Genomic DNA, 26,625 nt, shown 5'->3' on the forward strand with positions numbered 1-26,625 from the left:
GTAAGTAACTATGTAATAATACCAGTCAAGCAGGTGAACAAAATTTTTATTAAAAAGTCATGATACAAAGTATCTTGAGGTAAATACACACAAGTTTCATAAACATACTTCCATCCCAACTTTGGCTCCAAGTACTGTCATCTCAGTAACACTGTATGGTTAATGTCTGGAAAAGGACCAAATACTTACAGAAATTGTTAAATATGAAAACAAAGTAGAGGTATCAAGTATTTTTTAAACAAAAACCTAACCGGCCAGACATATCTATCACTGGAAAATAGATTAGTTCTTTGATCAAGCATTTTGGTCCTCATTATCCACTTCAAGCCAAGATGTTGCATAGCCCTCCTGAGTATGTTTCCTAGTGCACCTTACACAAACACGACTTTTCCTCTCAAAAGGATCATCCCCTCCAATCAATACGTTTTCCGGCTGTGGACAGCTAATACTGGGAAATGCGTCTCTCTACCAGAAACAGCATGAGAGATGGCACACACTGTGCTCTGGACTAGTAACGGGGAATCACTCCTCGTATTCCTCATGCAGGAAGATGGGGCTGAAAGGTACATTCTCAATTGAAGGCCCAACTTTTGTGGGAGTGAAGCCTTAGTTCACAGGCAATCCCCAAGATGAATCTTCCCCCAACCTGGTGCCCTCCAAATGTGGACTACAACTCCCGTTTTGCCAAACCAGCTGGAGGGCACCAAGATGGGGTAGGTTGCATTACACAAAGTAGGCCACTGAAAAAATAGAGCTTTTGGCATGTGCCCTCCACATGTATAAACCAAGGCTGTTAAGCAAGGATTTTGCACATGTGGTATTTGTGAGTAGATTCTGCCCATCCTTCGGGGGAGGTGCTGCCAGTTCATTTAGCAGGACATACCCTTACAGAGGTACATTTACAAGCCCTTGTTCAATATATATGGAGGGGCTTCCTATCCTCTATGGCATGTGACTGTACCCTTCAGAACCAAGAGTGAACTTGCTACAACATCACATCCTTCTACGTAGTACTACCTTTTTAAAAAAATAAAAAACACTCGGTCTGCTTTACTCTTTATTTCAAGTACATACTCACATAGATCAATACGGAGATACAGAAAACGTATGGCTGAAACAGTTTGCTTTTGACATTCTTTGAGAGGAAGTCCAACACCCTCAACCTACATCAACATGAAAATAAGGCAATCTGATGATTGTCTGAGTGCAAGAGAGTTGTTTTGGTACAGCTTGATTTCAAGGAAGTGGGGGAGGAATTCGGTCTATGTAGCTTGGGGTCTACACAAGCCCAGCTTTTTACAGAACAGCTGAGGCAAAGGAGGAAAAATATTCCTGGGCCCTTAATCTTAATAGCCTATATTCTGTGTTCTACAATACAATGCACCTTTTATTCTGTGCTCTATTAAACCAGACTTCTTCAACCTGGTGCCCTCCGGATGTTTGGGACTACAACTCCCAGCATCCCTGACCACTGGCCAGGCTTACTGGGCCTGATGAAAACTGATGTCCAAAACATCTGGAGGGCACCAGGTTGGGGAAGGCTGCATTAGACCATAGGATTGTGTCTGGTGCAAACAGCCACACTTTCCTGAACCAAAGTGGCTGCCACCACTGAGCTTGAGGTTTCAGTACAAGGAAGAAGCTCTCACCTGATACAGAAAGTGGGTACTATCATCCCCTTACAATCCCAACCTAAGGGCCACTGGAGCTCTTGCGCCTGCAGTTGGGCTCCTACCATCAGTGCAGAGTTGTGATGGTACAGTAGGGATGTTTCCTGCTGGGTTTCTTTTTCATCAACAGCTTCTTACCTTGCTTATCTGAACAGGATGTTGTGGTAAGTACTGTGGCAAAAGCTTCTGCCCAGGACTGAACAGCTACAGTTTAGGCTAGGCACTAGCTGAAAGGAATGTTTAATGAGATATTCCTGGTGCAATATAGCTACTGCCAAAACAGAAGTGCATGGGCACCCATTTCTGTAAACTCCTATGCTTAAAGCAGCACAAACCATTTAAGTGAGGCCCCCACATTTAAAATTAAGTATTTCACTTGCATGGTTACATTTGCCTGAATCAGGCAAACAAGCTTATAATTCAGGCCTTGGCTGCATAAGCTGTGTGAATGCTGCACAGCGATTAGTCCCTGTTTAATACTACTACCCTGCTCAAATCAGCAAAACATTGAATGTACAGTTTTCTACATAGTACTCTCCCTTTACTGTGGAAATCATTCACATACCAGAACGTCCTCACCCATTAAGTTATTGCAAAATTGTTCTTCGAACTCATGCATGAGTAAGGAAGAGTGTAGTAGCACTATTTAAGAACTGTTTTGACTGCCCCTTCCTCTAGGGCTCCCTAAGAATGCTCGGAAGAGAAACAAAACCATCTTACACAAAAGAGATATCCCTATAGAATTTCCCTTGGGAATGAGTGACAGCATCTTGATTAAGGCACTACCTATGGGATTCACTGCCATGATTCTGAAGCAAAACATGCGCCATGCGATCATCCAGTGGCGACGAACTGGAGAGCTGCCTGATCTTCCTTGAAACCTGTTCTTCAACATGTACAATACTGTTCAACAAAAGCCTGAAACTAAGGCACAAGGGGACTGCACATCGCAAGAAATGTTTTAAACAGGGTTCTCTACTTCGCTGCAGTAAATGGCGATACCACCAAAGGAAAAAAGACATTTTACAGGTCAGGAAGCACCCCCACCAAATAGACAAAAGAAATGAAGCTTTGGCAAGAGTATGCCTAACTAAAGTTTCCATTTCAGTACCTTACTCTGATGAATACGATAACATGAGTATAACTTTGGTCCATTAACCCTGAGCCAAAAAGACAGCATTAGGTAAAATTAGAGCCGTTCAGTAAGCATAACCACACACAGGAAAGAGCAAGTAATAGGCTCAACTCTGGATTTTTCCTCCCTCTTAAAAAATAATAATACTCTAAACAAATACCGTGATAGCAACCATGAAAGCTTACTTATTTATCAGACTACTCTAAACGTTTCTCCAATATCTTAAGTGAATCCAGTAAAGAGGACAGTGTTCAAGTAATACTCATTAAGGGGCTCACTCCTGCGCAGACTCTCACATCAGTATACTAAACACACACTGAGTTTCAAGAGTCGGCACTAGCAAATCATTGCATCACCAAGCGCAACAATTTAAAACCACTGCTGCTTCAGAGGCTAAAAGTTAGAATACCAGCACTTTCCATCCCGGATGGGAGAACGAGCACCCAAAATATAGAGACTCAGAGTAATAATCAAGTACCCAGTCAAAGACCACTTCCCTGTTGTTGGAACTAATTGTCACTCTGAGTTTGAAGCTCCCGCCTTCGTTATTGTTGGAAGGACCTAAATTCACAGCTTCCATGTCAAACGTCACGGCTGATCCTGAGGTAATGGCAGGCAGTTGGTTTGTCATCTCTTTCCCATTGACAAAGACAGCCCCTGAAACAAGACAACGCAAGAAACATTAGTGTACACTAGCAGAGGTCTACTGCGGCAATGGGACTTTCTCTCTCTCACCTCCCCACCGCAGCCCTCTGCGTTGCACAAATATCTGTTGCCGGGTGTTTTCCAGCCATCTGCATCGGAAACTGAGGGAATTACCCTCTCCTGTTTCTGCTGACAAAAGTGCTTCCCATCAGCAGAATGACATGGTTGGATACAACCTAAAGTGTTTGCAGATTAATTCTTGAGTAGAGACATGAAAGCACCCCCCTGCAACCCTGCCCCAAAAAAGACCCTGGAAACAATGGGAAAACAACACAGAAACATTGGAAAAAACCAGCTTCCTTCCAAATTTTTGAAAAAATCCCAGGATGAAAATGGATTCTTCTGAATTTGGGGTGGTGGTGTTCCCCCCGCCCCCGGCAACATTTTTCCCAGACCTTCACATACCTGTTCTTCAGCAACTCACCATTTGTGCTAACGCACACTGCTTTATCACGCTGCAAAGAACCACAGCTGTTCTGCCGCTCCACACAAACTCCTATACTGTCTTTTTTGTCTGGCTGGCCAACGGTTTCAATCCTGGGAACAAACAAACAACAACAAAAGAGGTCAACTACAGTGTGAATTTTTAACATGAACCATGTACATTATAACAAGAAAATACATTGAAAGTAACTGCTATACCATTAAAACATTAACACGTCCAAGAAAAACACAAATAAGAGACAAGAAATAAATAACAGCGGCCACCAGATTAAAACCCAATTCAGCCGAGTATCAGCTTAGATGCCAAACTCCTGCCTGAATAAAAAAACATCTGAGTTCCCTGGTTGCCTGCATCAGCTAACAAAATGTTTGCTAACATGAATGATCACATTTTGCAGCCCTGAAAAATGCTAATCCCTCCTTTGTAGCTGTCTTTAAAGGATGCTTTGGAAGACAATTAATTCCACTAGCACTACGTGGGTGCTCTCTTATGACCAAACTCCTCCCCATTTCGCTAGCAAGGAGACAAATGGCAAGCATTTGTTACTAGCCTTCAAAGTAGATTGTGGACTTGGATTTTATATTAGTAATGGAAACCGTCTGAGGTCGGATGTCATGACAAAGTATATAAACGAATATACAAAAACCGAACCCAAGTGAAAACAGGAAGAGTTACCTTCCAAGTTCCATTATCCCCATTTGGAATCTATTGTTGTGGCTTCAGGGAAAGCCCACAATCTATTAAACACCAATCCTGAAATGTGCCAGACATTGTACGGGAAAGAAAAGAGACATATTCTTGGGTCAGAGAGCTATTAATGGAAAAGGGCAGAAGCCAAACTATTCCCTTAATATATATTTTTACAGTGAAATGTTATTAGGCTGACCAATGAAACAAAGTACCCATAGATTGGATCTATACAGTGAAAAGCCAATATATTTCAATCTTTTAAATGTTTTCTTCCTTCTGGTCAGCAGTGCCTACAACTTCAAGGAAAAAAAACCCTCTGCCAGTTTATTATAGAGATGACATAATTTCCTCTCGTCCATAATGAAAACAAAGTGGATATGGAAAGCATGCCAAACCACAGAGAAATTCAAGCATGATATTTTCGGAGTAGGAAATTATATTGTTTGATATGGGTTTTCCAAAGGGGCAGGTTGAGCAATAGCGAGTTAATTTCTTCACAATATTTTGAGTACAACTCAAAATTGGAACCATATTGTACTGCTAATACTCTAGCAAGGCTTCCTGTCCTCCAGGAAAAGTCTCGGATAGCCAGAGGCTTGCGTTACAAACCTGGGGTGGGGGTGGGGTGGGGAGGGGGAGTAAAGAAGTCTTACAGCTGGAAGCAATCCACAAAGAGGACTGATGGTAGAGAGTAAACCGGAGATTTAGAAGCAGCAGCAGCTTCGTTCTTAATCATAAATTGTCAGGTGGTACAATTTTAAAAACACTGTTTTAAACTTACATACTTATAGCCAAGGGCTCAATTGTCCACTAGAGTGGAAGTTTTGCATTAAAGTTTGTTTCTTAGTGGCACCTACTTAGTGCCACAACACTCCAGCAACTGGTATGCTGAAATATATTACGATGGTCCATGGAAGCTCCGTTTAATTAGAATGGTTACGTTTTGCCCTGAACCAGCAATATCTTGCAAGCTGAAATGGTTTTTCAACTTGTTTGCAGGCAAGCCCAAATCACGGTTTGCCTGTACAACACTTCCAACCCTGTGAGGTAGGACAGCCTGCAAAGCGGCTTTTTTTGTGTATCTTTCAGAGGTAGGCTGCCACCACTGGACTGGAAATTCCAACTGACCAATCAATGCCAGGGATGACCTGATCATAGGTCCTCTAGGTCAGTTTAATTCTTTTCTAAATTTAGAAAACTTTCCTAAATTTATATTCATAACTTTTCTAAATGTATATTCATACATATTTATTGTATATGTTTTAATCTTGTAAACCACCTTGAGTCTCAGTACGGGGGGAAAAGGCAGGATGGTGGTGGTGATGATTGTGAAGGATAGGGGTGCAAATCTGTCCCTTTAACTTGCTGTTGCTATGAGGGTGTTAGATCTGCCCCTAGGTAGGATCTTTGGTCTATTGTTCAAACTGGCTGTGCCAGGCTTTGGTGGCTGCCAGCCAAGGTCATTCCTGTCTCGAGCCAGTCCAACTCCCACTGGCAGCTGGAGATTATCAGGGCGTTGGACACACTAACGGGACCCAGCTGTGGGGAAAAAGAGGTGGCTTGGCCCCTATGGGAGGGGGTGGGCTATAGCCCGGGAAGGGCACTGATTGGTTTACTCAGGTCATGGGACCAGGGGTCCCAAAAAGAGATTAAAAGCTTTATGATGAAGTTCCTTCATCTTCCTTGGTGGTGCATTATTATTCTTATTATTATTATTATTATTATTTATTTATATAGCACCATCAGCGTACATGGTGCTGTACAGAGTAAAACAATAAAATAGCAAGACCCTGCCGCATAGGCTTACATTCTAATAAAATCATAATTAAACAATAAGGAGGGGAAGAGAATGCACCAAACAGGCACAGGGTAGAGTAAAACCAACAGTATAAAAGTCAGAACAAAATCAAGTTTTAAAAGCTTTAGGAAAAAGAAAAGTTTTTAGCTGAGCTTTCAAAGCTGCATATGTCAAGTGGGAAGATCAGGTCCGTTTCAAGCATGGAGGTTGCCCGGAGTTAGAAAGGTTTTTTTTTATGTTTTAACATGTGTGGGGATTCTGGAGAAGGCCAGCTAGATGTTGGCTGGGTGCGGGGTTGTATGAATGCTTCTTGGGGTAATGGCTAAGTATTGGAGCTTTTCCTCATCTTCTTTCCTCACTCTTCCTTGTCCACATCCCCTTTTCCTTCCCCTTCCCTTAATCTTCCCTTTACTATTCTTTTAAGGGCCTGTTTTATGACCAAGGCCTTACGTGTTAGTTTTAGTGATTGCAATAAAGTTGCTTTGGTCCCTAAACGTGTGTCTGTGGCTTATTCCCGTGAACATCTGGCTCATCCCGGTTGTGGACAGGGCAGGGAGGTGGGCAACTTGGGAGTTCAGGACGTTTGTTCCAGGAGCCTACCTTGCAGGGTTGTCAGGTGAACCCTGACTTACTTTACAATGATGATGATGATGATGATGATGATAATAATAATAATATTAATAGATCCTTACCTATTAAACAAAAGGCTGAGTCACAGTGTAGGGGAATGAACAGGGAGTGCGAGTCAAGGATGTGCAGTTATGCGGATTTTCATGCCTATAAGATACCTGGTCATGTCTGACCATTCCCTTTGTTCAGAGACATTTCTAGAAAGGGTGGGGATGGTTTGGTTTGTCACAAATTAGAATCAGAAAATATTAAATGTCTGTACATGAGGAGAAAAGAGAGCCCAAGGCTCATGCTCAAGTCTGAACACACCCAGAGCCAGAAAGATTTATTTTACTGAATTATTGTGAAGGGGGGTGGGGTGGGAATCTAAGAAATTAGATGACAAATTCTTATTGGAAGCCAGACAGAGCATCAAGCTCCAAAGCCTGTTGCCTCTAGAGCACAAGTGGGCAACTTGTGATCGTCCACTCTTGGCTTGCAACTTCCATCATCCGTCACCATTGGCTATGCTGAGTAGGACAGATGGGAGTTGTAGGCCAAAACATCTGGAGGGCCACAAGATGACCACACCAGGTGTAAACTGTTAACCCCCCAAATATTTAGGGCAGAGAGAAGAAACAAAACACAACAGAAAACCAATAAATCAAAAATGCAGTAGAATAAAGCTAACCCCACAAATGCTCTATAGAACAGAAAAGTTTATCTATTAGTACATTTAAATCCCACTTTCCTTCTATCTTGGAACCCAAGGTGGCATACATGGGGTTCCTAGGTTGCCTCCCTTCCAGGACCAGACCAGACCCGGAACTGCTTAGCTTCAGCAAGGGGGCTGCATCATGTACCCTCAGACTGTCCCCTGGGATAGCACTTACATCCTGGTGAAAAGCCAAGAAGGAGGGAGTCAAACAGATCTTCCAGAAGAGGGAAGCCCAAAGCCTGAGTGCAATAGCCAAATGGGCCCAGTGCCATGTGCCCACCGACCTGACCGCAGAAGGCCAGGAGGACCCGGAGCACAGACCTATTGATGACCTTATGGAGCTTGTTACAACAACTGGGCAGCCTATTAAGCAAGGCTTGCAAAACCTAGGTGACCGTGAAATCAGAAAATAAGTCTCTTGCCCTAGTAATTACAAATGTGAACCGCCCAGAGAGCTTCGGCTATTGGGCGGTATAAAAATGTAATAAATAAATAATAAATAAATAAACTGGCACCAGGCTATCCTTCCCTGGCCAAAACAGCATAATTCTAGGGGGAGCAGCTCAGCCAAGATTTCTAATCTCATTGTAGTGAATTAGAAAACTTAATTCTGAAAGCAAACACATCCCAAGCAGTCTCCTGCAGGGAGTTTCTGCTGAAGGCAGCCATCCTGAGCTTAGTCAGAGCTATCATTAAACGGGAGGTGGCTAGGAGTGGATAAGGACACGTCTATACTCTCATAGGGAAGGAGAAGCAGCTGCAGCTGGAATCTTTGCAACAGCTCCAGAACAAGCGAGCTTCTCTAGAAAAAAAAATCTGCTTAAGGGACCGATCAGAACAATTTAAGGCTTTAAGAGGCCCTAGAATTAAGACATCCAAAAATAATTAAGGCCAGCCAGTCTTAGAACCTAATGAATAGAAGGGGGAGAAAAACCTTTGGGCAATATCATGTGAGGAGACTTGCACAATGGGATTTCCCCTGCCTCCCTTCCCTCCTGCACCCCCCATATCCTCTCCCCCATTCTGCTCCAGAGGGTCCAAATCCTCCAGAGCAGATCTTGGGGATACAGGAGATTGAGGGAATCCGTTCCACCAATCGTGTCTATTCCACTGAGGAATCTCAGCATTTCAACTTCTGCAGCACACTCATACATGGCTTTTATATGCATCAACATATAAAAGCATCTCAAACCTATCCTGGACTCCCAACTTTCAGTTTTAAGAAACCATGTCAGCCTCCCATCTCTTTCCCCGTGAGCCTCCATACTGCCTTTCTCCCCATTATTACGACCTACACCCCTTTCCTCTCCATCAGCCAAAAAGAAAAATCTAATTAAAAATAATCTAATAAAAACAAAACCCAAACTCGGTTTAATGACTGACGAAAGTCAGGAAAACGAAAATAAATCACAGCTGGGAGCCAAAGAACGGTTTGGGCTCATGCAAGGCATTTGCGCTAATCCCAGAGGAATAATTTCCTTTACTCTGTGAACAGCAACCATGCTCTGTCACAAACTGCTCACTCGAAACAGCCCTGTTTTGAAAGTGGTTGCCAAGTGCCACTTGGGGCAGCTGTTGAGAAGGGTCTAAAGGCCGCTTGGACTCTTTTCGTGATTCTTTGAACCCCCCAGCTATTACATTTACACTATGAATCATTTATCTTCATGAATGTGTTATGGAGGAATTTGGGGGCTGTTATTTTAAGAGATGAAATGTAGAACTCCTGATTGCACAGCAGTGTCAGCTCCAGATTATTTCCAGGGGGGGGGAGCACCTTGAGCCAGATGTCCTCAGTAGATGCCCCACCCTGAGTGGGCCCACCCCCTTATCACCATCACCACTGCCCATTTGCTTGCCTCCTCTCTCTGGACCCAATCCATACCACGGCCCAGAAGGAGAGGGCAAGACAAATGGCGTCTGAGGCTCTCCATTGGTGCTTGCACCAATTGGAAAGGGCAGGTGAGCAACAGTAAGAACAGGGCCAGCAGACACAGGGAGTTCGTAGTGGAGGGCCCTGCTGGGATGTGGGCCTCAACAGGTGCTCAGCGATCCCCAATGCCAGCTCTGGGGTGAAGCAAAGTTGCACCATTTTTGTACTAATGGGGGTTTTTTTTGGGGGGGGGGAATAAGGGGATGGTAGGGTTCACATACAGATCATGGAAATTACCAGACACTGAGTCAACACGTCAGCTGGCTAGAACATACTTGTGTCAGCTATGACTTGAGGCAGAAAGGTATCAATTCGTGACATTCTACTTGGAAAAACATGACAGCTAAGTGATCTATTATGCACCATTCCTTACCGGAATGTCAATGTCTGGCCACAATAGTAGGTCGGAGCCTTGGAGTACAGCACTCCAGCTGTTTGCGAATCATTTCGAAGTGCTATGTTCCTTCGGCTGCTTAGGCTGTAACCCTCAAAGCCAGGTGTCCATTCTGACAAAGCAAGCACAAATAGTTACCAAAACATACAGTTACCCATAATTCAGATATGAAGCAAGGCTATAAAACACTACACAGATTGCTAGCACCACTGCCTTACACCCTGGGAAAATTATTTATTTATTTATGCATTTATATCGCGCCTTTTTACCTCCAGGGAACCCAAAGCGGCGTACATAATCCTCTTCTCCATTTTATCCTCACAACAACAACCCTGTGAGGTAGGTTGGACTGAGAGTCTGTGACTGGCTCAAAGTCACCCAGTGGGTTTCCATGGCCGAGTGGGAACTAGAACTCGGATCTCCCAACTCCCAGTCCAACACCTTAGCCACTACACCACACTGGCTCTCTGTGCTGCATCTCTCTCTTTGAGGGAGGGGGGTATGTTTGTTGTGACAGGAAGGATGCATAATTTTCAGACGGGAATACAGTCCCACCGAATACATGCAATCAGTAATTTCAAAGAGACAACAATGCTCTGATCCTAAACAAACTCACAATCTGATCCAAAGTTGATTACTCAATGGTGTCAATGAGACTTACACCCTCATAAGAACGAGATTTACATCCCCTGTAAGAATGCTCAGGATTAGAGCCTTGCTTGGAAACTATGTCATTTATTTCAAATAAGTATCTCTAGAGTTGAGAAGACAACAAAATACAATTAAAGTGCTGCTCTTCATTGCAAGGCCTGGGGCCACTGGCAACTCCTGGTCACCTGAAGTGCATCCGTGTGTGTGTGTGCGGGCGCACATGTGAAGTTGTTTGCTTTAGGGGTGGGCCAGCTTTTTTGATCTGGATTATTAGAGGCGGTTTTGGGGGTGGGGAGTCAAGAGATCTGCTGGCAGCTGTAAGATGGTTCAGGAGGGGGAAGAGGAGGATGCAGGAGCAATTAGCTATGGTCCAGGATGAGCCCAAGAGGCAAAAAGCAATATGACTAGCTAGCTGCAGTGACACAGTGCACAGGGCCCCCAAATGGCTTGATGGTGATACCTGGAGCCAAAGTGGCTTCTGCTTGAGAAACAGTGAAGATCACTGAACTAAAATGAAACCATCTGGAGCAAAAGCACAGTAAATGATAGGCAACTTATTCGTAGGAGCTATCGGAAGCCCTTACGGGAAGCGATATGTTGAAGTGTTTGATGTCATGTTATATAGTATCTGATGTTTACGAACTTTTGTTATTGAATAAAATATGAGATGATGAAAATAATAATAATAATAATAATAATAATAATAATAATAATAATAATAATACCATGAGGCACTAAAGTGGAACGACCGATTTGAGAAACGCTCCATGGACTCCATTCCTGGCGGCCATCTCCTCGTGCACACACCCTGAACTGGTAATCAATGTTGGGATCAATATGCAGTACTATGAATTCTGTGTCTGAGCCGACGTACACATCTTCAAAGTGACTGGCAGTACTCTTGCGATACTGAAGCCTATAGTCTTGTGGTATGAAGTCCTCGTCAACCTAGACAAGAGTAATTTAGTCAATTAACACACCATCTTTAATCTTCCTTCTCTAGACTGTCACACTAGCTGTTTGAACTGAAAAGTGTCAAGGCAATAATGCAAAGCAGCAGTATGTATATATCCATACAGGTTTAGGTAAACATTGGGCAAGGTAGTGCTTAGGACAGCAGGAGAAACCTCTTCCAAGGAAGGGCAGAACAACACAAGCTGTCTTGCCACAATGACAATAGAATAACAATCTTAGTATTGGCTGTATTCTGCAGATCAGAGGAATAGGGTCTGAATCTTATGCCCAGGAAAAAGTTCAGAAGAAACAGTGAAAACAGGTAACAGTCATACAAAATATGATTGCAAAGAGTACTCAGTTTACATATTTTATTCTGAATCTGCTATGCAGTTTCAGAAGAAAAAATATGGGAGAAATGACACAGTGTCAGTCCTGTGCAGCAAGAAGTCACAAACAAGGGAAAATGTTGTCCTACAGGGCATAAAAGTACTCCCTTGAACACTGTTGCATGGCTGGCTGGGGAATGCTGGGAATTGTAGTACTTTATTCTGCCTAAACACACATAGGATTGCATCCTGAGTGAGCATAAAAGATTAGAGGCAAGGACCATCTCTTAGGATCTCTTTCAGATAGACCACTGGATTAATGACAACTTAAGGAGGGCATCATCTCAAAGTATGTATTAATAAGCCATATAATCATAGGATTAATAACTGCTGCTTGTATTATACACTCATGGGAGAGCCTTTAATTTAATGTGAAACGTCTTGGCTTTCTTTCCTAACAATTCTGTATTTTCAAGTGAAAAATAATTTAGGACAAGGATACACAGAGGGATTTGGTTTTTGTACTCCCTGTCTCAGTTTTTGGGTGTAGATGCAGCATATTTTCTGAGAACCGCAAGAAGCCGGCAGAAAATGTTCAAAACAGACCAAGCCAAGAAAATGTACAAAATAGGCCAAGCCAAAGCAGATGTTTTACATGCATGGGACACAGCCCCCACCCCCACACAACAGCCAAAGCAATCCTTGAAGCTGGAGTGATGGCAAGTCGTCTTGCGTCAGAATCAAATCAACAAAACCGTTCCAAACCAAAGCATCTTCAGTGGCAATCCTATACACACTTACCTCAGAGTAAGACCCACAGAACACAGTGGGACTTTCTTCTGAGTAAACATTTCCAGGATTGTTTTGTTAAGCCCTGGAAAGGGATCCTATTAGCCCTGGAAGGGGATCTCTCCCAGAGAGCCAGAGGATACAGTGGAACTCCGTTGGAAGCAATGGCAGGAAGTGGTGCTGATGCCATTCCTCTGCCATCATACGTCAGGCAGTGGAAAGGGCAAAAAGGAAGCATTCTGGGGGCATGCCAGGTACGCACTGGGAGGCTCTGATGGACAGGGTCAAAAGCCCTCCCATTCCCCCAACAAACATGCCCCCAAAATAGAGTTAACTACACCAGCCATGGAGTGGGCTAACTTTATTTTCCGCCCATTGGTAGAAATGGGAGGGAACAGTGATAAAAACACAAGAGGCCAATAATAGAGGAAGAGGGAAAAACACTCTTCCATTCCACCAATGTGAGCCCAATAAGGCATAGGAAGCAGAGGTTCAGCTGCTACGGATTTGCTCCCCCCATGATTGCTCTGTTAAGCCCAACTCAGGAAGGAAATGTATATAGTGACTGATCCGGAAAACACTCTTTCGCCCACCTTACACCATTGCACTAGGATGCCCCCAGGCTTCTCTATCAATTCTTCTATCTGTACCGGCGGTTGAGATGCCACAGTTCCATGGTTGAAGATCTGACTTTTCACTATTGTAAGGAGAGAATCGTCCAACTGGGCAGATAACGACGGTACATCAACCAACGACGGCACTTCTGGCAAACTAAAGGGAGAAAATACTATTAATACTAGCTGAGATAAGCCATTCATTTCATCCACACCCTTAAAAAAATGCAACCAGAGTTTGGAGCCCTTAGGTTGCTTCCAGGTAAAGCTCTTATTGTGCAATCATTCTGCCTCATTTGTGGAATTTTACCAGTGTGTTTGTGTCAAGGGTGGGATGGACATTGTCCTCTTCCTATGTAACTCTCCTGTGATTTCCCAGTGCTTCTTCCACCTTTTTTCTTATCAGGAAAAAAAATCCATTGAAGAGCAAAATATCTGCACAATGACTTTTGGTTGGCAGTGCTAGAAGCCTTTTGTCTGGAAGCACCCTCGATTTGTTTAAAGACACACGCGCGCACACACCTAACTTAGTACTTGAAGAGCCTAATCATAAAGAAAATAAAATCAAACAAATGTCAAGCTTCAGATGTCAGAAAAACTCTTACAGTGCAAACCTAGACATGTCTACTCAGAAGCAAGTCACACTGGGTCCAATGGGACTTACTCCCAAGAAAGTGGACATAGACATAGGATTGCAGCCTTAGTAGCTAAAGCTTAGCCTAATTGAGTTTCCTGTTTCCCATTTTCAGTTCTTCCAAAATCAAAGCTGTTCAATTTATCTCTAATGATAAATCAGACTGTACTTTAATTGGAACCACTTGAAAGTTAAATACCATTATAAGTACCAGTCCAGCTGGTTCACGTAGGATCAGGCCAAAAAAGTCTACGCTGTACCTTCGAAACAAGAGCTCTTCCTCATTAATAAATGAAAAAATGGGACTGTAAACCAGGGGTGGGCAACATGTGGCCTGCAGAATTGGGTGGGGGTGATTTTTTTTAACCAAAGAAATTGACATCTCTACCATTACGAAGACCAGAAGGGCCGATATCTGGTGCTCTGTAACGCCACTGATGCCATTTCAACACTTGGGTGGCATTGGTGAAGGGCCACAGGATAAGTCCAGGGAACAAAAACAACCCCCAGACTCCCTGCAGTCAACCACCCCTGCTCTAAACCAAGCCTGAAACACATCAGACACTCCTGGCAGTATTGAACCTCCAATGCAAATCCATGCCTCTTACCTATCCAGCTGAATGTGCAAAGCCTTTTTGGTGAAGCTGCAAAGCTTGTCACCATCCTCCCGCGTAACTCCACGGATGGCACTTTCTCCTGGAATCAACAGGATGAGAAAGATTCCTAATGAAATGCAAGGTGACACTTGAGATGCGAGGTTTCCCCATCCCAAATAGGCTCATGTAATGAGGAGCCGACGTTGATCCTGAGTGAGTACTAAAGCTTGTTATGGTCTTGTTGGAAAAGATCACATTCTACAATGAAGAGTGAGTGTTTGTATTGGGGGTGGGGCAGGGAAAGAATCTGGTCTAATAGGATCATGCTTTGCACAGGAAATGGAATTAAAACAAGGGCGGGTAGAATCAGCCATTTTGCAGAATGCTAGCTCAAAACTTGATACCGTTTATTTGATACCACTGAGGACAGGAGACAGACAGCTATTATGAAGCCTCGCCCTGTCTATCCTAAGACTGTGGAAAGGCAAACATTTAGCAAGGTTCAGACTGCTGCTTCAGTTCCAGATAACTCCAATTAAAGAACTGCAGCTATATCAAATAAGGTGGCTTAAGGGCAAAACTACACACTACAGGGGACACGGGGCAGCGGCTGACTTACGTCTTCACAGTAATGTTGTTAAATAAATGCATGCCTGTCACACTGTACACAGCATTTCGTTGCCTCACTTCACTGCCTGCTGCTTGCAGTGAGGGGTGCAGGTGGAGAAATGCTAAAATGGGATGACATCAGGTTATCGGGCAAGTTCAACTAACTGTTACTGTGGCAATGTAGGAAGAGATGTGGGGCAGTGGTAGGCAGCCGCACATCTTCCTGGAAAGCTGCTGACAAAGACACGGGAAAAATTGTGGTTCAGCTGCTTAATGAGGATGGCAAATTGATAACAGATGAAAAAGAAAAGGCCGAAGTCCTCAATTCCTACTTTGGCTCAGTCTTCTCCAAAAAGTGGGTCTGTGAACCCCTGGCAAAAATGAAGTACAAGCTGAAGGGGCAGGATTGTAGTTTGAGATTGATAAACAAATGGTCAAGGAACACCTAATTTCTCTGAATGAATTCAAATCTCCAGGGCCGATGAACTGCATCCTAGAGTAAAAATGGAGCTGGCAGAAGAACTCTCAGAACCACTGTCTATTATCTTTGTGAAATCATGGAAGATGGGTGAAGTGCTGAATGACTGAAAGAGGGCTAATGTTGTCCCTATCTTCAAAAAGGGCAAAAAGGAGGAACCTGGGATCTATAGACCAGTTAGTCTGACATCCATCCCTGGGGAAATTTTTGGAGCAGATTATAAATAAGTCAATCTGTAAGCACCTTGAAAACAATGTAGTGATTACTAGAAACCAGCATGGATTTGTCAAGAATAAATCATGCCAGACTAATTTGATCTCATTTGGGGATTAGGTAACCTCTGCTGTGGACTGTGGGAATGCTGTGGACATAATATATCTTGACCTCAGCAAAGCTTTTGTCAAATTACCCCATGACATTCTGATTACCAAGCCAGCTAAAAGTGGGCTAGATGGAACAGGTATTAGGTGGATCCACAGTTGGCTACAGAATCGGAGTAAAAGAGTGATTATCAATGGTACCTTCTCAAACTGTGGGGGAGGTAATGAGTGAGGTACCATAGGGCTCAGTCCTGGGCCCAATGCTCTTCAGCAATGATTTGGGTGAGGAGGTGCAAGGAATGCTTATAAAATTTGCAGATGACACAAAATTGGGTGGGATAGCTAATATCCTGGAAGACAGAAACAAACTTCAAAGTGATCTTGATAGGCAGGAGTGCTGGGCTGAAAACAACAGAATGAAATTTAATAGGGATAAATGCTAAGTTCTACACCTAGGAAAAAGAAACCAAATGCACTGTTACAAGATGGGGGATACTTGACTCAATACGACAAGTGAGAAAGATCTTGGAACTGTTGTAGATCACAAGCTGAATATGAGCCAACAGCGTGATGCGGCGGCAAGAACGCCAAATGCTATTTTGGGCTGCATTAATAGAAATATAGCTTCCAAATCGCATGAGGTACTGGTTCCCCTCTATTCGGCATTAGTTAAGCATCTTGAGTATTGCATCCAGTTCTGGGCACACATTTCAAGAACGATGCAGACAAACTGGAGAGGTTTCAGAGGAGGGCAACAAGGATGATCAGGGGTCTGGAAACAAAGGCCTATGAGGAGAGACTGAAAGAGCTGAGTATGTTTAGCCTGGAGAAGAGAAGACTGAGGGGAGACACTCTTCAAGTACTTGAAAGGTTGTCACACAACAGAGGGCCAGGAACTCTTCTCAATCCTAGAGTGCAGGACCCGGACTAATGGGCTCAAGTTACAGGAAGCCAGATTCCAGCTGGACATCAGAAAAAACTTCCTGACTGTTAAGAGCAATAAGACAATGGAACCAATTACCTAGGGAGGTCGTGGGCTCTCCCACCTAGAGGCCTTCAAGAGGCAGCTGGACAGCCATCTGTCAGGTATGCTTAAGGGTGGATTCCTGCATTGAGCAGGGGGTTGGACTCGATGGCCTTATAGGCCCCTTCCAACTCTACTATTCTATGATTCCACCACTGGCCAAGCTCAGTTTAGGAGCTGCTGATAACGGTGTCCATAAAACTATATACTGCACAGACAAAACAACTCCATAGTTATGCTATAACCCTCCTCTGGGGATTAAAATGTCCCCAGAGTCTGAGTTCTTAGCCTGATAGTAGCTGTGCTCCATCCCCATTTATCTAGTAGAATGACCCTCAGCTTATCACATGAGAAATATAAATAATAGTTATCCCTAGGAAAGATTCACACATACCCCCACATGCATTGATGCAGATGTATGTGCATGGGGGGGAGGGGCGGTGTTGCACCAGCAGATCATGCCCCCTTTGACAAAAACACATGTGCTAGCCGCGGGCCCCGTTTGTCCAGTAGCAATATGAACAAGCCCTATATGCATGCTAATATATACACATAGGGATCTTCCTTTATTACATTTCCATCCCACTCAAGAGTCAAAGCTCTCATACAGAAGAGCCCTAGGCAAATACACTGACACACATGTAGGGCCAATCCATACTTCCAGACATACATGGGGCCTCTTCAACCTAGGGGTGGGACTACCTAGTGCAACCCCCTCATGCACACTTTCAATTCATGGGGGCGAGGGAGGTTGTGTGAAGATGTTCTTAAAATTGCTTCCTACCTTCCCGGACAAGTTCATCAGCCGTACCGACTCCATGCTCTATCAGCTTCTGGCACTCATCCAACGGTTTGATGCTTTCCTGTTCTATGGCATCCACTTCCTGCAGCAAGGTCACCAGCCGCTCATCTAGCAGCTTCCTCAAGGTCCCTTTTAAATCACTAAAATGCTGCTCAAGGACATCCCTTGTCAGTGCAGCACTGTCTTTGATCTGAAAGGAGACAATAGACACTAGAAATGAAGCCTCGGATGAGGGTAGATTGGGCCAAGGCTAAAATGCTCTTACTGTTCTGAATGTGGGTGTCCATATTTGCTGGGAGGAAGCAATATTGGCATTCCCAAAATAGAACCAAGTACAGTCAACTTAAAGTATCCCACCCACCCACCCCCAAAAAAAGAGGGCACAGGGAGGATAAAGAGAGAATAAAATGAACCATCTTCACCATTTTGCTCTGCGGTGGAAATGGAGAGTATTTTAAAAAGTACACACACACATGCGCAAACAAACACACACACAATGTCACGGAGCAGTTTCAGCACTACAGTGGACCTGAAACTCTTCCTGACACATAACCCAGTAGATCAGGTGTGGGCAACTTGTGGCCCTCTATATGTTTTGGCCCACAACTCCCATACTCAGCATGGCCAATAGTGAGGGATCATGGGAGTTGTAGGCCAAAACATTCAAAAGCCCAAAGGTTGTCCACCCCTGCAGTAGGTCTTGCACGTTATTTCTTGACAGGTTTTCATAAAAGGACGTCTTTTGGTGGTTCCTAAAACTGCCCTGCCACATTGAGAGCACAAATATTTACATGTTTACTCAGAAGGAAGTGCCTCCGAAATCCATGGGACTTACTCCAAGGTAAATATACCTAGGATTGCAGCCTACCTTGAAGCTTTCCCATGCAGCTTGCAGAAGTTACTAACAATAACCTTGGGTTACGGATTAAGTCATGCAACATGTTTTGGAGTACTCTCAAAACCACTGAGTACAACAGAACAGAATTATAACAAACCTGCATATATAATTCAGCTAACATTTGTCAGAAAGCTAAAACTAACAGCCAAACTTGTATCCCCAAGTCTGAAGAGCAAAGTCCCCAATATAAATCACCCCTTCCCAAAGCTGCTGAGGTAAGGAGACCTATTTTCTCCCGGGGAGCCGACAGCAGCTTAAGCAGGGAGGTGATTTAGTTTGGGGAAATGACATGTGAGGGTAGAACGTCCCCTCCCTCCATCACTCCAATCAATTTTGGGTGAAAACCTGCACTTGTCTTACAGTTTAACAAAAAGAAGTTGAACTGATTTCTGGATCTCCCACATCATGTGTGGTTTGGTACCTTGTCACTTGGTATTATGCATCAAAAGGTCTTGAAATTGGCACGTTTTTCAGTAGCACTATGGTGGTAAAGCAGAAATCACTATAATAGAATTCAGTGGTGGGTTTCTTCCCCACCACCCAAAGTCTAAACACCTCTCATTAACAAAACAGAACAAAGCACGATCCAGCCAATATGGTTAAAGAGCAAAGCTTAAGGGCCATCCGACCAGTTTCTGCACAACAACCAGAGAAAGGTGGAATGACTGGGCACAAGGCTGCCCCCACTCTCAGTTCTTCCATAACTCTCCCCTCCATTATACCAATCCAAAGGAAGAGAAGACAACAGTGCAAACTGAGAAAGGTCCATCAACATATGACTAATTTATTCCAAGCAGAACACTGGAATGAAATGAATAATAATTTCAAGACTGAAATTTTGATTTTAATCATCACTGTCATCACTGTCAAAGGGGTTGTCTTTGCAGAGCTGCTTTGTCTTGGCGTTCCCTTAAAACCCCGCGGCGCTGCGGGGTAGGAACAGGTAACACCCAGGGCAAGAGAGAGGGTGGGCTTTCTGCCTGGCCTTCCCACACTTCCTGTGACCTATCAGTGGTCGTGACCCTTCCGTGGAACGCCACCCTCACCCACCCCCAAAGCCAAAGCAAGCTCACCAAAACGAGGAAATACGGTGGTGACCTCTCAGCAAAGCAAAAAGTTGGGGTAAGTCTTTTTAAATGCGCAGCTTTGGGGGAAAGCCCCATCGTGGCTGTGTTGCATAATCAATGCAGTGCCACTACACAGCCTCCACAGGGAAAATAGGGTATATAGACAGGCCCAAAGTTGCCAAAAGATTAGGCAGAATTCTCACCCTTGGAATCTCCTTGCACATCCCTTCCTCTCTGGTAGAGGGAAAGTAACAAAATAGTTTTTGAACCACATTTAATTGAAGATGAGACAGCTCAGATCGCTTGTTACATCCTCCCTACCATGAGGGAGAGTGGTGTGCTCATGCAGTTCAAACTCCTAGAGGGTTAAGGCTACTTGAATACCAAAAGCATACTGCTAATACATTTAATTTGGCCTGAAGATTACTGAGAAGGGGGGAAAGTCAATCCTGAAGAAGCCAGATGGAAAAGTAAAAAAGCCTCTCATACAGAAAGACTGCAGAGATGTTAGCCAGATGTAACTTCATGATCTTCAGAAGTACTGACAAACAACACAGGATGCTCCATTACGGTTATGTAAAGCTGACTTCCTCTTTAAGTCTCATTCTTAGGGCTTTGTACTCCCCATGCAGTTAAGACTTTTCTTCACTTGTTATTTCAGTACTTCAAAAAAGAAAAAGGAAGTGTATGGCTACATACAAGAAACAGAGGTGGCAGGAAAGGAGAAGAGAATAACTTTCCCCCCCAAATCTTTTAGGCCTCTTGCACTCAAGCCTCTGGTCTACAGTGCAAGGCAAAAAGGTTTCCCGCCATGGTACCCTCCAGAGCTATTGCACCGTGATTGACATCATTCCCAGTCACCATGCTCAGGCAGACTGGGGATTATGGGCATTGTAGTCCAATACACTGAGAAGGTTCCAAAACTAGGGAAGGCTGGCATAGGATGAGATGCAAGGAGTCTTGTTTACGTGAATGCAACTTATTGTATTGTACTAGGCAAATATAGCATCATTGAAAGAAAAGCTGCATCAGAACAGCACAACTGTACCTAACCCTAACCCATAATTTCTTCTCTATCATCCAAGACAGTACAACATGAAATAATGAACTTAAATTACAGGACAGCAAATTTCAGTTGAACATCAAGCAAAACATCCTAATGGTCAGCACAGTCGGACAATGGAACCAACTGTATGGAGTTGGTGGGCTCTCCATTGCTGGAGGTATTCATGCAGAGACTCGACAGCCATCTGCCAGAAATGCTTTCAACTGAATTCCTACACTAAGCAAGGGATTGGACTCAATGGCCCCTTCCAACTCTAAGATTCTACATGGCAGCCCTTGCATGCGAAACAGGCCCAGAGTCCTGATATAAACCAAAGGTACTATCAGAGTTTACCATGGATTTCTATAGCAACAGAATCTGTATCATAAAATATCTTATTGTGGGGGGGGGCAGAATCAAGACTTGAACTGAATTTTTGTTGTTGTTGTTTATTCGTTCAGTCGCTTCCGACTCTTCGTGACTTCATGGACCAGCCCACGCCAGAGCTTTCTGTCGCCTGTCGCCACCCCTAGCTCCCCCAAGGTCAAGTCTGTCACCTCCAGAATATCATCCATCCATCTTGCCCTTGGTCGGCCCCTCTTCCTTTTGCCTTCCACTTTCCCTAGCATCAGCCTCTTCTCCAGGGTATCCTGTCTTCTCATTATGTGGCCAAAGTATTTCAGTTTTGCCTTTAATACCATTCCCTCAAGTGAGCAGTCTGGCTTTATTTCCTGGAGTATGGACTGGTTTGATCTTCTTGCAGTCCAAGGCACTCTCAGAATTATCCTCCAACACCACAGTTCAAAAGCATCTATCTTCCTTCGCTCAGCTTTCCTTATGGTCCAGCTCTTGCAGCCATAGGTTACTACGGGGAATACCATTGCTTTAACTATGCGGACCTTTGTTATCAGTGTGGTGTCTCTGCTCTTAACTATTTTATCAAGATTTGAACTGAATTAAGCAATCCTAATTCTATTCAATTGTGCCAAATGTTTGAAAGGTTGCATGCGCACACACACACAATTATTCCATAAGAAACAAAGGTTTTAATGTTTTTTGCAATGAACCTCAGTGATCAAATACTCTACTGCATCCCAAATGCAATGTGTTTTTGAGCTTCTTCCAAGAGAAAGCTGAACCAGCAGGTTGGGGAAGTCTATAAAAAAACTTTGGCTATTACATTTAAGCAAAGTTCACTGCGGCATAGAAAAATAATTGAGGGAAAGAACTGCAGCATGCTTTCAGACCTCTCTTCTCCTTTCTCCTCTCATCAGCTCCTATGATTAATTTTTACTCCATGAATGTGTCCGAACCTCTTTTAAAGGCATCCAAGCCCATGGCCATTACATCTTGTTGCAGCAAACCCTATATGTTAATCACATGTTCTGTGAAGAAGTTCTTTCTTCTCTCTCTCTCCTGAGTTTACTACTAATCAATGTCCTTGGGTGACCCCAAACTCGAGTGTTAAGGGAGAATATATATCTACTTTCTTAATACCATAATTTTATAGTAGATTATATGTCCACTTAATTATGATTTTTTTCTGAAATAGAACAAGGTGTTTCAATCTCTTGTGTATTTAACCACGCTACAATGAGGAATTATAGTAATTGAGACTGCTTTTATAATTGTATTCTATATATTACATAATTTCCAGAACTATTAATTGAATCTAGTTTTAAATTGATACAACTGCCTTTCATGTTTTGGAACAGGCTAGGAATATGTAAAGTCATCCATTGAAGCAGTACAGGAGAACTTATATCTAAAACTGGTTGCATTTATAACAAACTAGCTCCCACAAGGATCATGCTTGGAGTTCTCATCACAATCACAATGAACAAGTCATTCATTTCGAAATATAAAAACAGTCTGAAAGCAACTATACAGAGATATAGTATGCTGAGTGCTGCCAACTTCAATGTGGATTGTTTCTGGACAGGAATGGAAAGAGTTCCATTTATATGTGTATGTTTATTAGTTCCCTGAAACACTTTATAATCCTCTCTCATGAGCATTTAAGTTTACAAAATTCTTTACATTCCTTATTTGTTATCACAACGATCAGCTAGTAGGGATCACTATAAATCCGCTGTAGTAACATTGGCTCTAGGCAAGTCACTAACACCCTAGGCCACATTGGTTCTGGCCAGCATACAAAGCCTTTCCTAAACTATTATAAGCAATATAATTTTCCTATGCCTTCTGCTACTAGCTCACCGCTGCTCTGTCCCTCCCTTTGGATCTAAAATGTTTCAAACTCCACCAGATACTTGCAGGAATAGAAGCTCCCCTCCTGCTAATGCCACACTAGCTGCGACATTGGGAACAGTTTCCCCAATGGAATTTTTGCCTGCACAGCAGCTGTTATAAGGCACAGAACCATGCCAGCAAACGAACATGGCAATTCTACTGAACACTCCGCCAAGTAAGTTATACACTTGGCAATGATATTTTTGCAGCAGCGGGCTAAAGCAACAGCTGAGATATTCCATCAAAGATAAAATGCCACCGAGCTTGCAAACTGGACAGAGACTGATATAGTATAGCACATCACTGACTCGCTTGTTTCCCCAAGCCTCGAAGGGATCCGTGCACTGCGGGGCAGGGTGAATCCCTTCTCGTTACCTAGCATCCGCTCCCCACCCGCTGCCATTCACACAGGGTGGGATCCCCGGGCAGGCACAAGCAGAGTCACGCCCACCCCGTTACCTGCTGGCGGGCCAGGTGCAGCCCCTTCAGGCGCTGTTGCAGCTCCCGGCGATAGGTACGCGCTGCCTCGATGCTCTCGCGAGCCTCCTGCAACAACGCCTCCGTCTCCAGCTCCATTCCCCCGTCTACAACCAACTATCGGCTGGCGGCGAGGACGGCAGGCCGCGACAGACGGACCTACTACTGGCAGCAGCCTCACACCCGGAAGTGAATAATATCCGGGTATCCAGCCGCGTAAAGGCAGGAAAGGGGTGGGGCCTTTTCCCTTCTTGCCTTTTATAATGCGATCATATGCAGTTCGATCCCGTCCACGTTTTCTCTGGACTAAGCCCCACTGGTTCCGATGGGCTTACTCCTAAATAAAGTGTAAATAAAAATGCAATATTAGCTTTCAGAGTAGTTCGTTTAGTTTTTACTTAAAAGTACACTCCAGTATTTTCAGCCAAGAGGTATCTACAGCCCGATGTTGTGCAAGTTTACTCGAAAGTAAGCCACACTATTTTGAGTAAGGATGACTCTAAAGCAAGTGTATTAAGCCTAGGGCTTAACACTTACTTGGGAATAAGCTTCATTGACCGCAGTGGTATTTACTTCCAAGTAAAGTTACTCAAAAGTCTTTACTGGGATTAAACGGGCGCTAGTGACGGTATAAACTAGGAGTCAACCAATTAGAATTTTTGCGGATCCCTTCCTATCAAAGCGCAAGTCTTTCCCTTATTAAACATAAAAGGAATACCAATTGGGTCAGTTTGAAAATTTGTGATCAGTAAAGGCTGTCATTTCCACAGATCTTCTGATCAAGCATGAAGCAGCCTCGGAGTACTCATAAATAGTAACAATTTCTAGACTCGAGGTACCCTGCCGTGTTAGTCTGTTGCAAGAAAAACAATGAGTCTTCTAGCATTTTAAAGACTAACGAATTTATCCTAGCATAAGCTTTCGTGGACTATCCGCCATCTCATCAGATGCATAGAGTATTACGGAGAGATGTAAGCGTCACTGTTTAAAAACCTGAAAAACTCCATAGTACTCCATATACCTGATGAGCTGGACTATTTAGTCCACGAAAGTTTATGTCAAAATAAAGTTGTTCCTCTTTAAAGCGCCACAATTTTTGACGAATTGTAGCCCAAAAATTCTGCGCCTGGAGTCTCTCTTTTCGAAGAGGGAAAGGTAACCCCCAAACCGCGGACCAAGTCCTGGAAAAACGGAGAAGGGGACTACGGGGTGGGTCGGTGGGGGCTACGATCCTATATGCGCTTACCTGAGAGCAAACCCCATTGAACTCAATGGGACTTACATCTGAGTAGACACGTATAGAATTACAATGACAATCAAACAAATTGGAAGCATGCGATTCTAGAGGAATACAAAGGCGCTAGCCTAAGCCGCTCTAAGTGGTTAGGAGGCTCACGTGACACAAGAAAATGGGCGGGGTCTATGGTCCCCTATCACGTGAGCTCCAGAGGCGCACGCCCCGCCCTGTTCGGCGTCACCGCGCTCCGAATCCGTCTCGCGCGCGCTTTTCTGGTTTGCCCGATTGTTGTCTCGCGCGCGAATTTCTGACAGTCCTCCGGCTGAACGGCGGGCAGCCGTCGAAAGGGAGCGCGAGCGTTTCCTCATGGCTCCGAGGAGCCGTTGCTGGCGCTGAGGAACTGAGAGGTCGTGGTTTCGCTGGCCGTTACGAGGAGGCAGATGGTGGGGAGAATGGCCGTGGCCGCGGCCGCTGCGGCTTCCTCAACCGACGGGGACGAGCAGGTGAGAGGCAGAGGTGGTGAAGGGAAGGGCGAAGCTCTCTGCCTTTGCCGGACGAATGGGTCGGGTCGGATTAGGGCTGTCAGGTGAGAATATCAAAAATAAGGGTTCACACCCCCACTCTCCTTTACACGCAAGCCCTTAAACCCGGCTGTGGCCTCAGCTGAAAAGAAGCCCTACCGGTGTAAAGCTCTGTCCTTTTTGTTTGTCACCTGTGATAAAACAAATCATAAATAATGGCTGAGGTGGACAGGGGAGATCTAAAATGGTGCTAGTGGTCCTATGTCTTTTACTGGCTCGGTGGAGTTGGGAGGAGCTCAGTTTCCAATGGAGAGTCCCCTTCTGTATAACTGGAAAGTTTTATTCCCAGACAGGAGGCCTCAGGGGAAAGTGTCATCGGTGATTCTTTATCAGGACGTATTTACACTGTGGAGTTAATCTGGTTTAGTCAGTTTTTCTCTCTCCTGAGGAAATCCTGGGAATGGTGTTTCTGGGTGTGAGAGAGAGGTGTAGGGGGGCTGTAGTAGAAAACTTGTCAAGCTCAATTTCAATTCCCAATATATTTTCTGTAATAATGGGTATATCTCCATACACTTATGGAGCCCCATAAGTTCTTTGTTAGGGAGTCTTTCTGTGGTCATAGCTGTTTAATTTAATTTAAATATATATACCACCTTGTCTCTAAGGTTCAGGGTGAGCAGCAGTTTCTTTTGCCTGACCTATAGAAGGGAAATGGGGTGAGTGAGTGTTTTGTTGGAGTCCAGGTGATTGAATATATTTGTGCTGTGCTTTATATTCATTTCTGCAAGACCAAATTATTTATTTACTTATTTTAGCATTTCTATCCCACCCTTTAGCCAAAAAAGGCTCTCAAGGCGGCTTACAAAAATATTTCTTAAGACAAATTAGTGGCAGAACTTCAACATGAACTAGATTTGAGTAGGGATGTGAAGGCCTGGGGGAAAAACCCAAAAAAATTAGGGGGAAAAAGGTTTCCCTGTTTTTTTCCAAAGCCTTTTTTGTTTTTTTCCTGAAAAATTGAAAAGAAGAAAAAATGGATGATGGGATGATTTATTTTAGCATGATGAATAAAATGTTTAAGTCAAGGTTTTCAGATATTTATTTCTTCAAATGATTTCTAAAAACTATGTACAGTATCAGATTATTACAATTTCTATGCACCCAAGGCCAAGCGAGTCTTAGGTTGCAAACTGAGACTACAGCTCTCAAATGCAAGAGCAAGATGCATTTCTG

At 43.8% G+C, this 26,625-nt stretch overlaps 2 protein-coding genes across 2 annotated transcripts in view; one reads left to right on the top strand and one right to left on the bottom strand.

Moving 5' to 3' along the window:
• Positions 1 to 30: 30 nt before the first annotated feature.
• Positions 31 to 23,775, bottom strand: CRLF3 (cytokine receptor like factor 3). Its single transcript, XM_063119930.1, has 8 exons — positions 23,617 to 23,775; positions 17,877 to 18,084; positions 14,674 to 14,761; positions 13,411 to 13,588; positions 11,471 to 11,693; positions 10,074 to 10,206; positions 3,935 to 4,047; positions 31 to 3,462 (listed from the first exon to the last, which is right to left on the bottom strand). The coding sequence occupies exons 1-8, from the start codon at positions 23,731 to 23,733 to the stop codon at positions 3,206 to 3,208; spliced, it is 1,317 nt and encodes a 438-aa protein (XP_062976000.1). The 5' UTR covers positions 23,734 to 23,775; the 3' UTR covers positions 31 to 3,205.
• A 1,529-nt stretch (positions 23,776 to 25,304) lies between these two features.
• The window catches only part of ATAD5 (ATPase family AAA domain containing 5), a 30,918-nt gene continuing 29,597 nt past the window's right edge, over positions 25,305 to 26,625 (top strand). Inside the window, exon 1 of the mRNA XM_063119918.1 lies at positions 25,305 to 25,374. Coding sequence (XP_062975988.1) covers positions 25,312 to 25,374 — 63 coding nt within the window. The 5' untranslated portion in view covers positions 25,305 to 25,311. The remainder of the gene's footprint in view (positions 25,375 to 26,625) is intronic.

Source organism: Elgaria multicarinata, chromosome 3 (assembly GCF_023053635.1).
Source record: "Elgaria multicarinata webbii isolate HBS135686 ecotype San Diego chromosome 3, rElgMul1.1.pri, whole genome shotgun sequence".
NCBI lineage: Eukaryota > Metazoa > Chordata > Lepidosauria > Squamata > Anguidae > Elgaria > Elgaria multicarinata.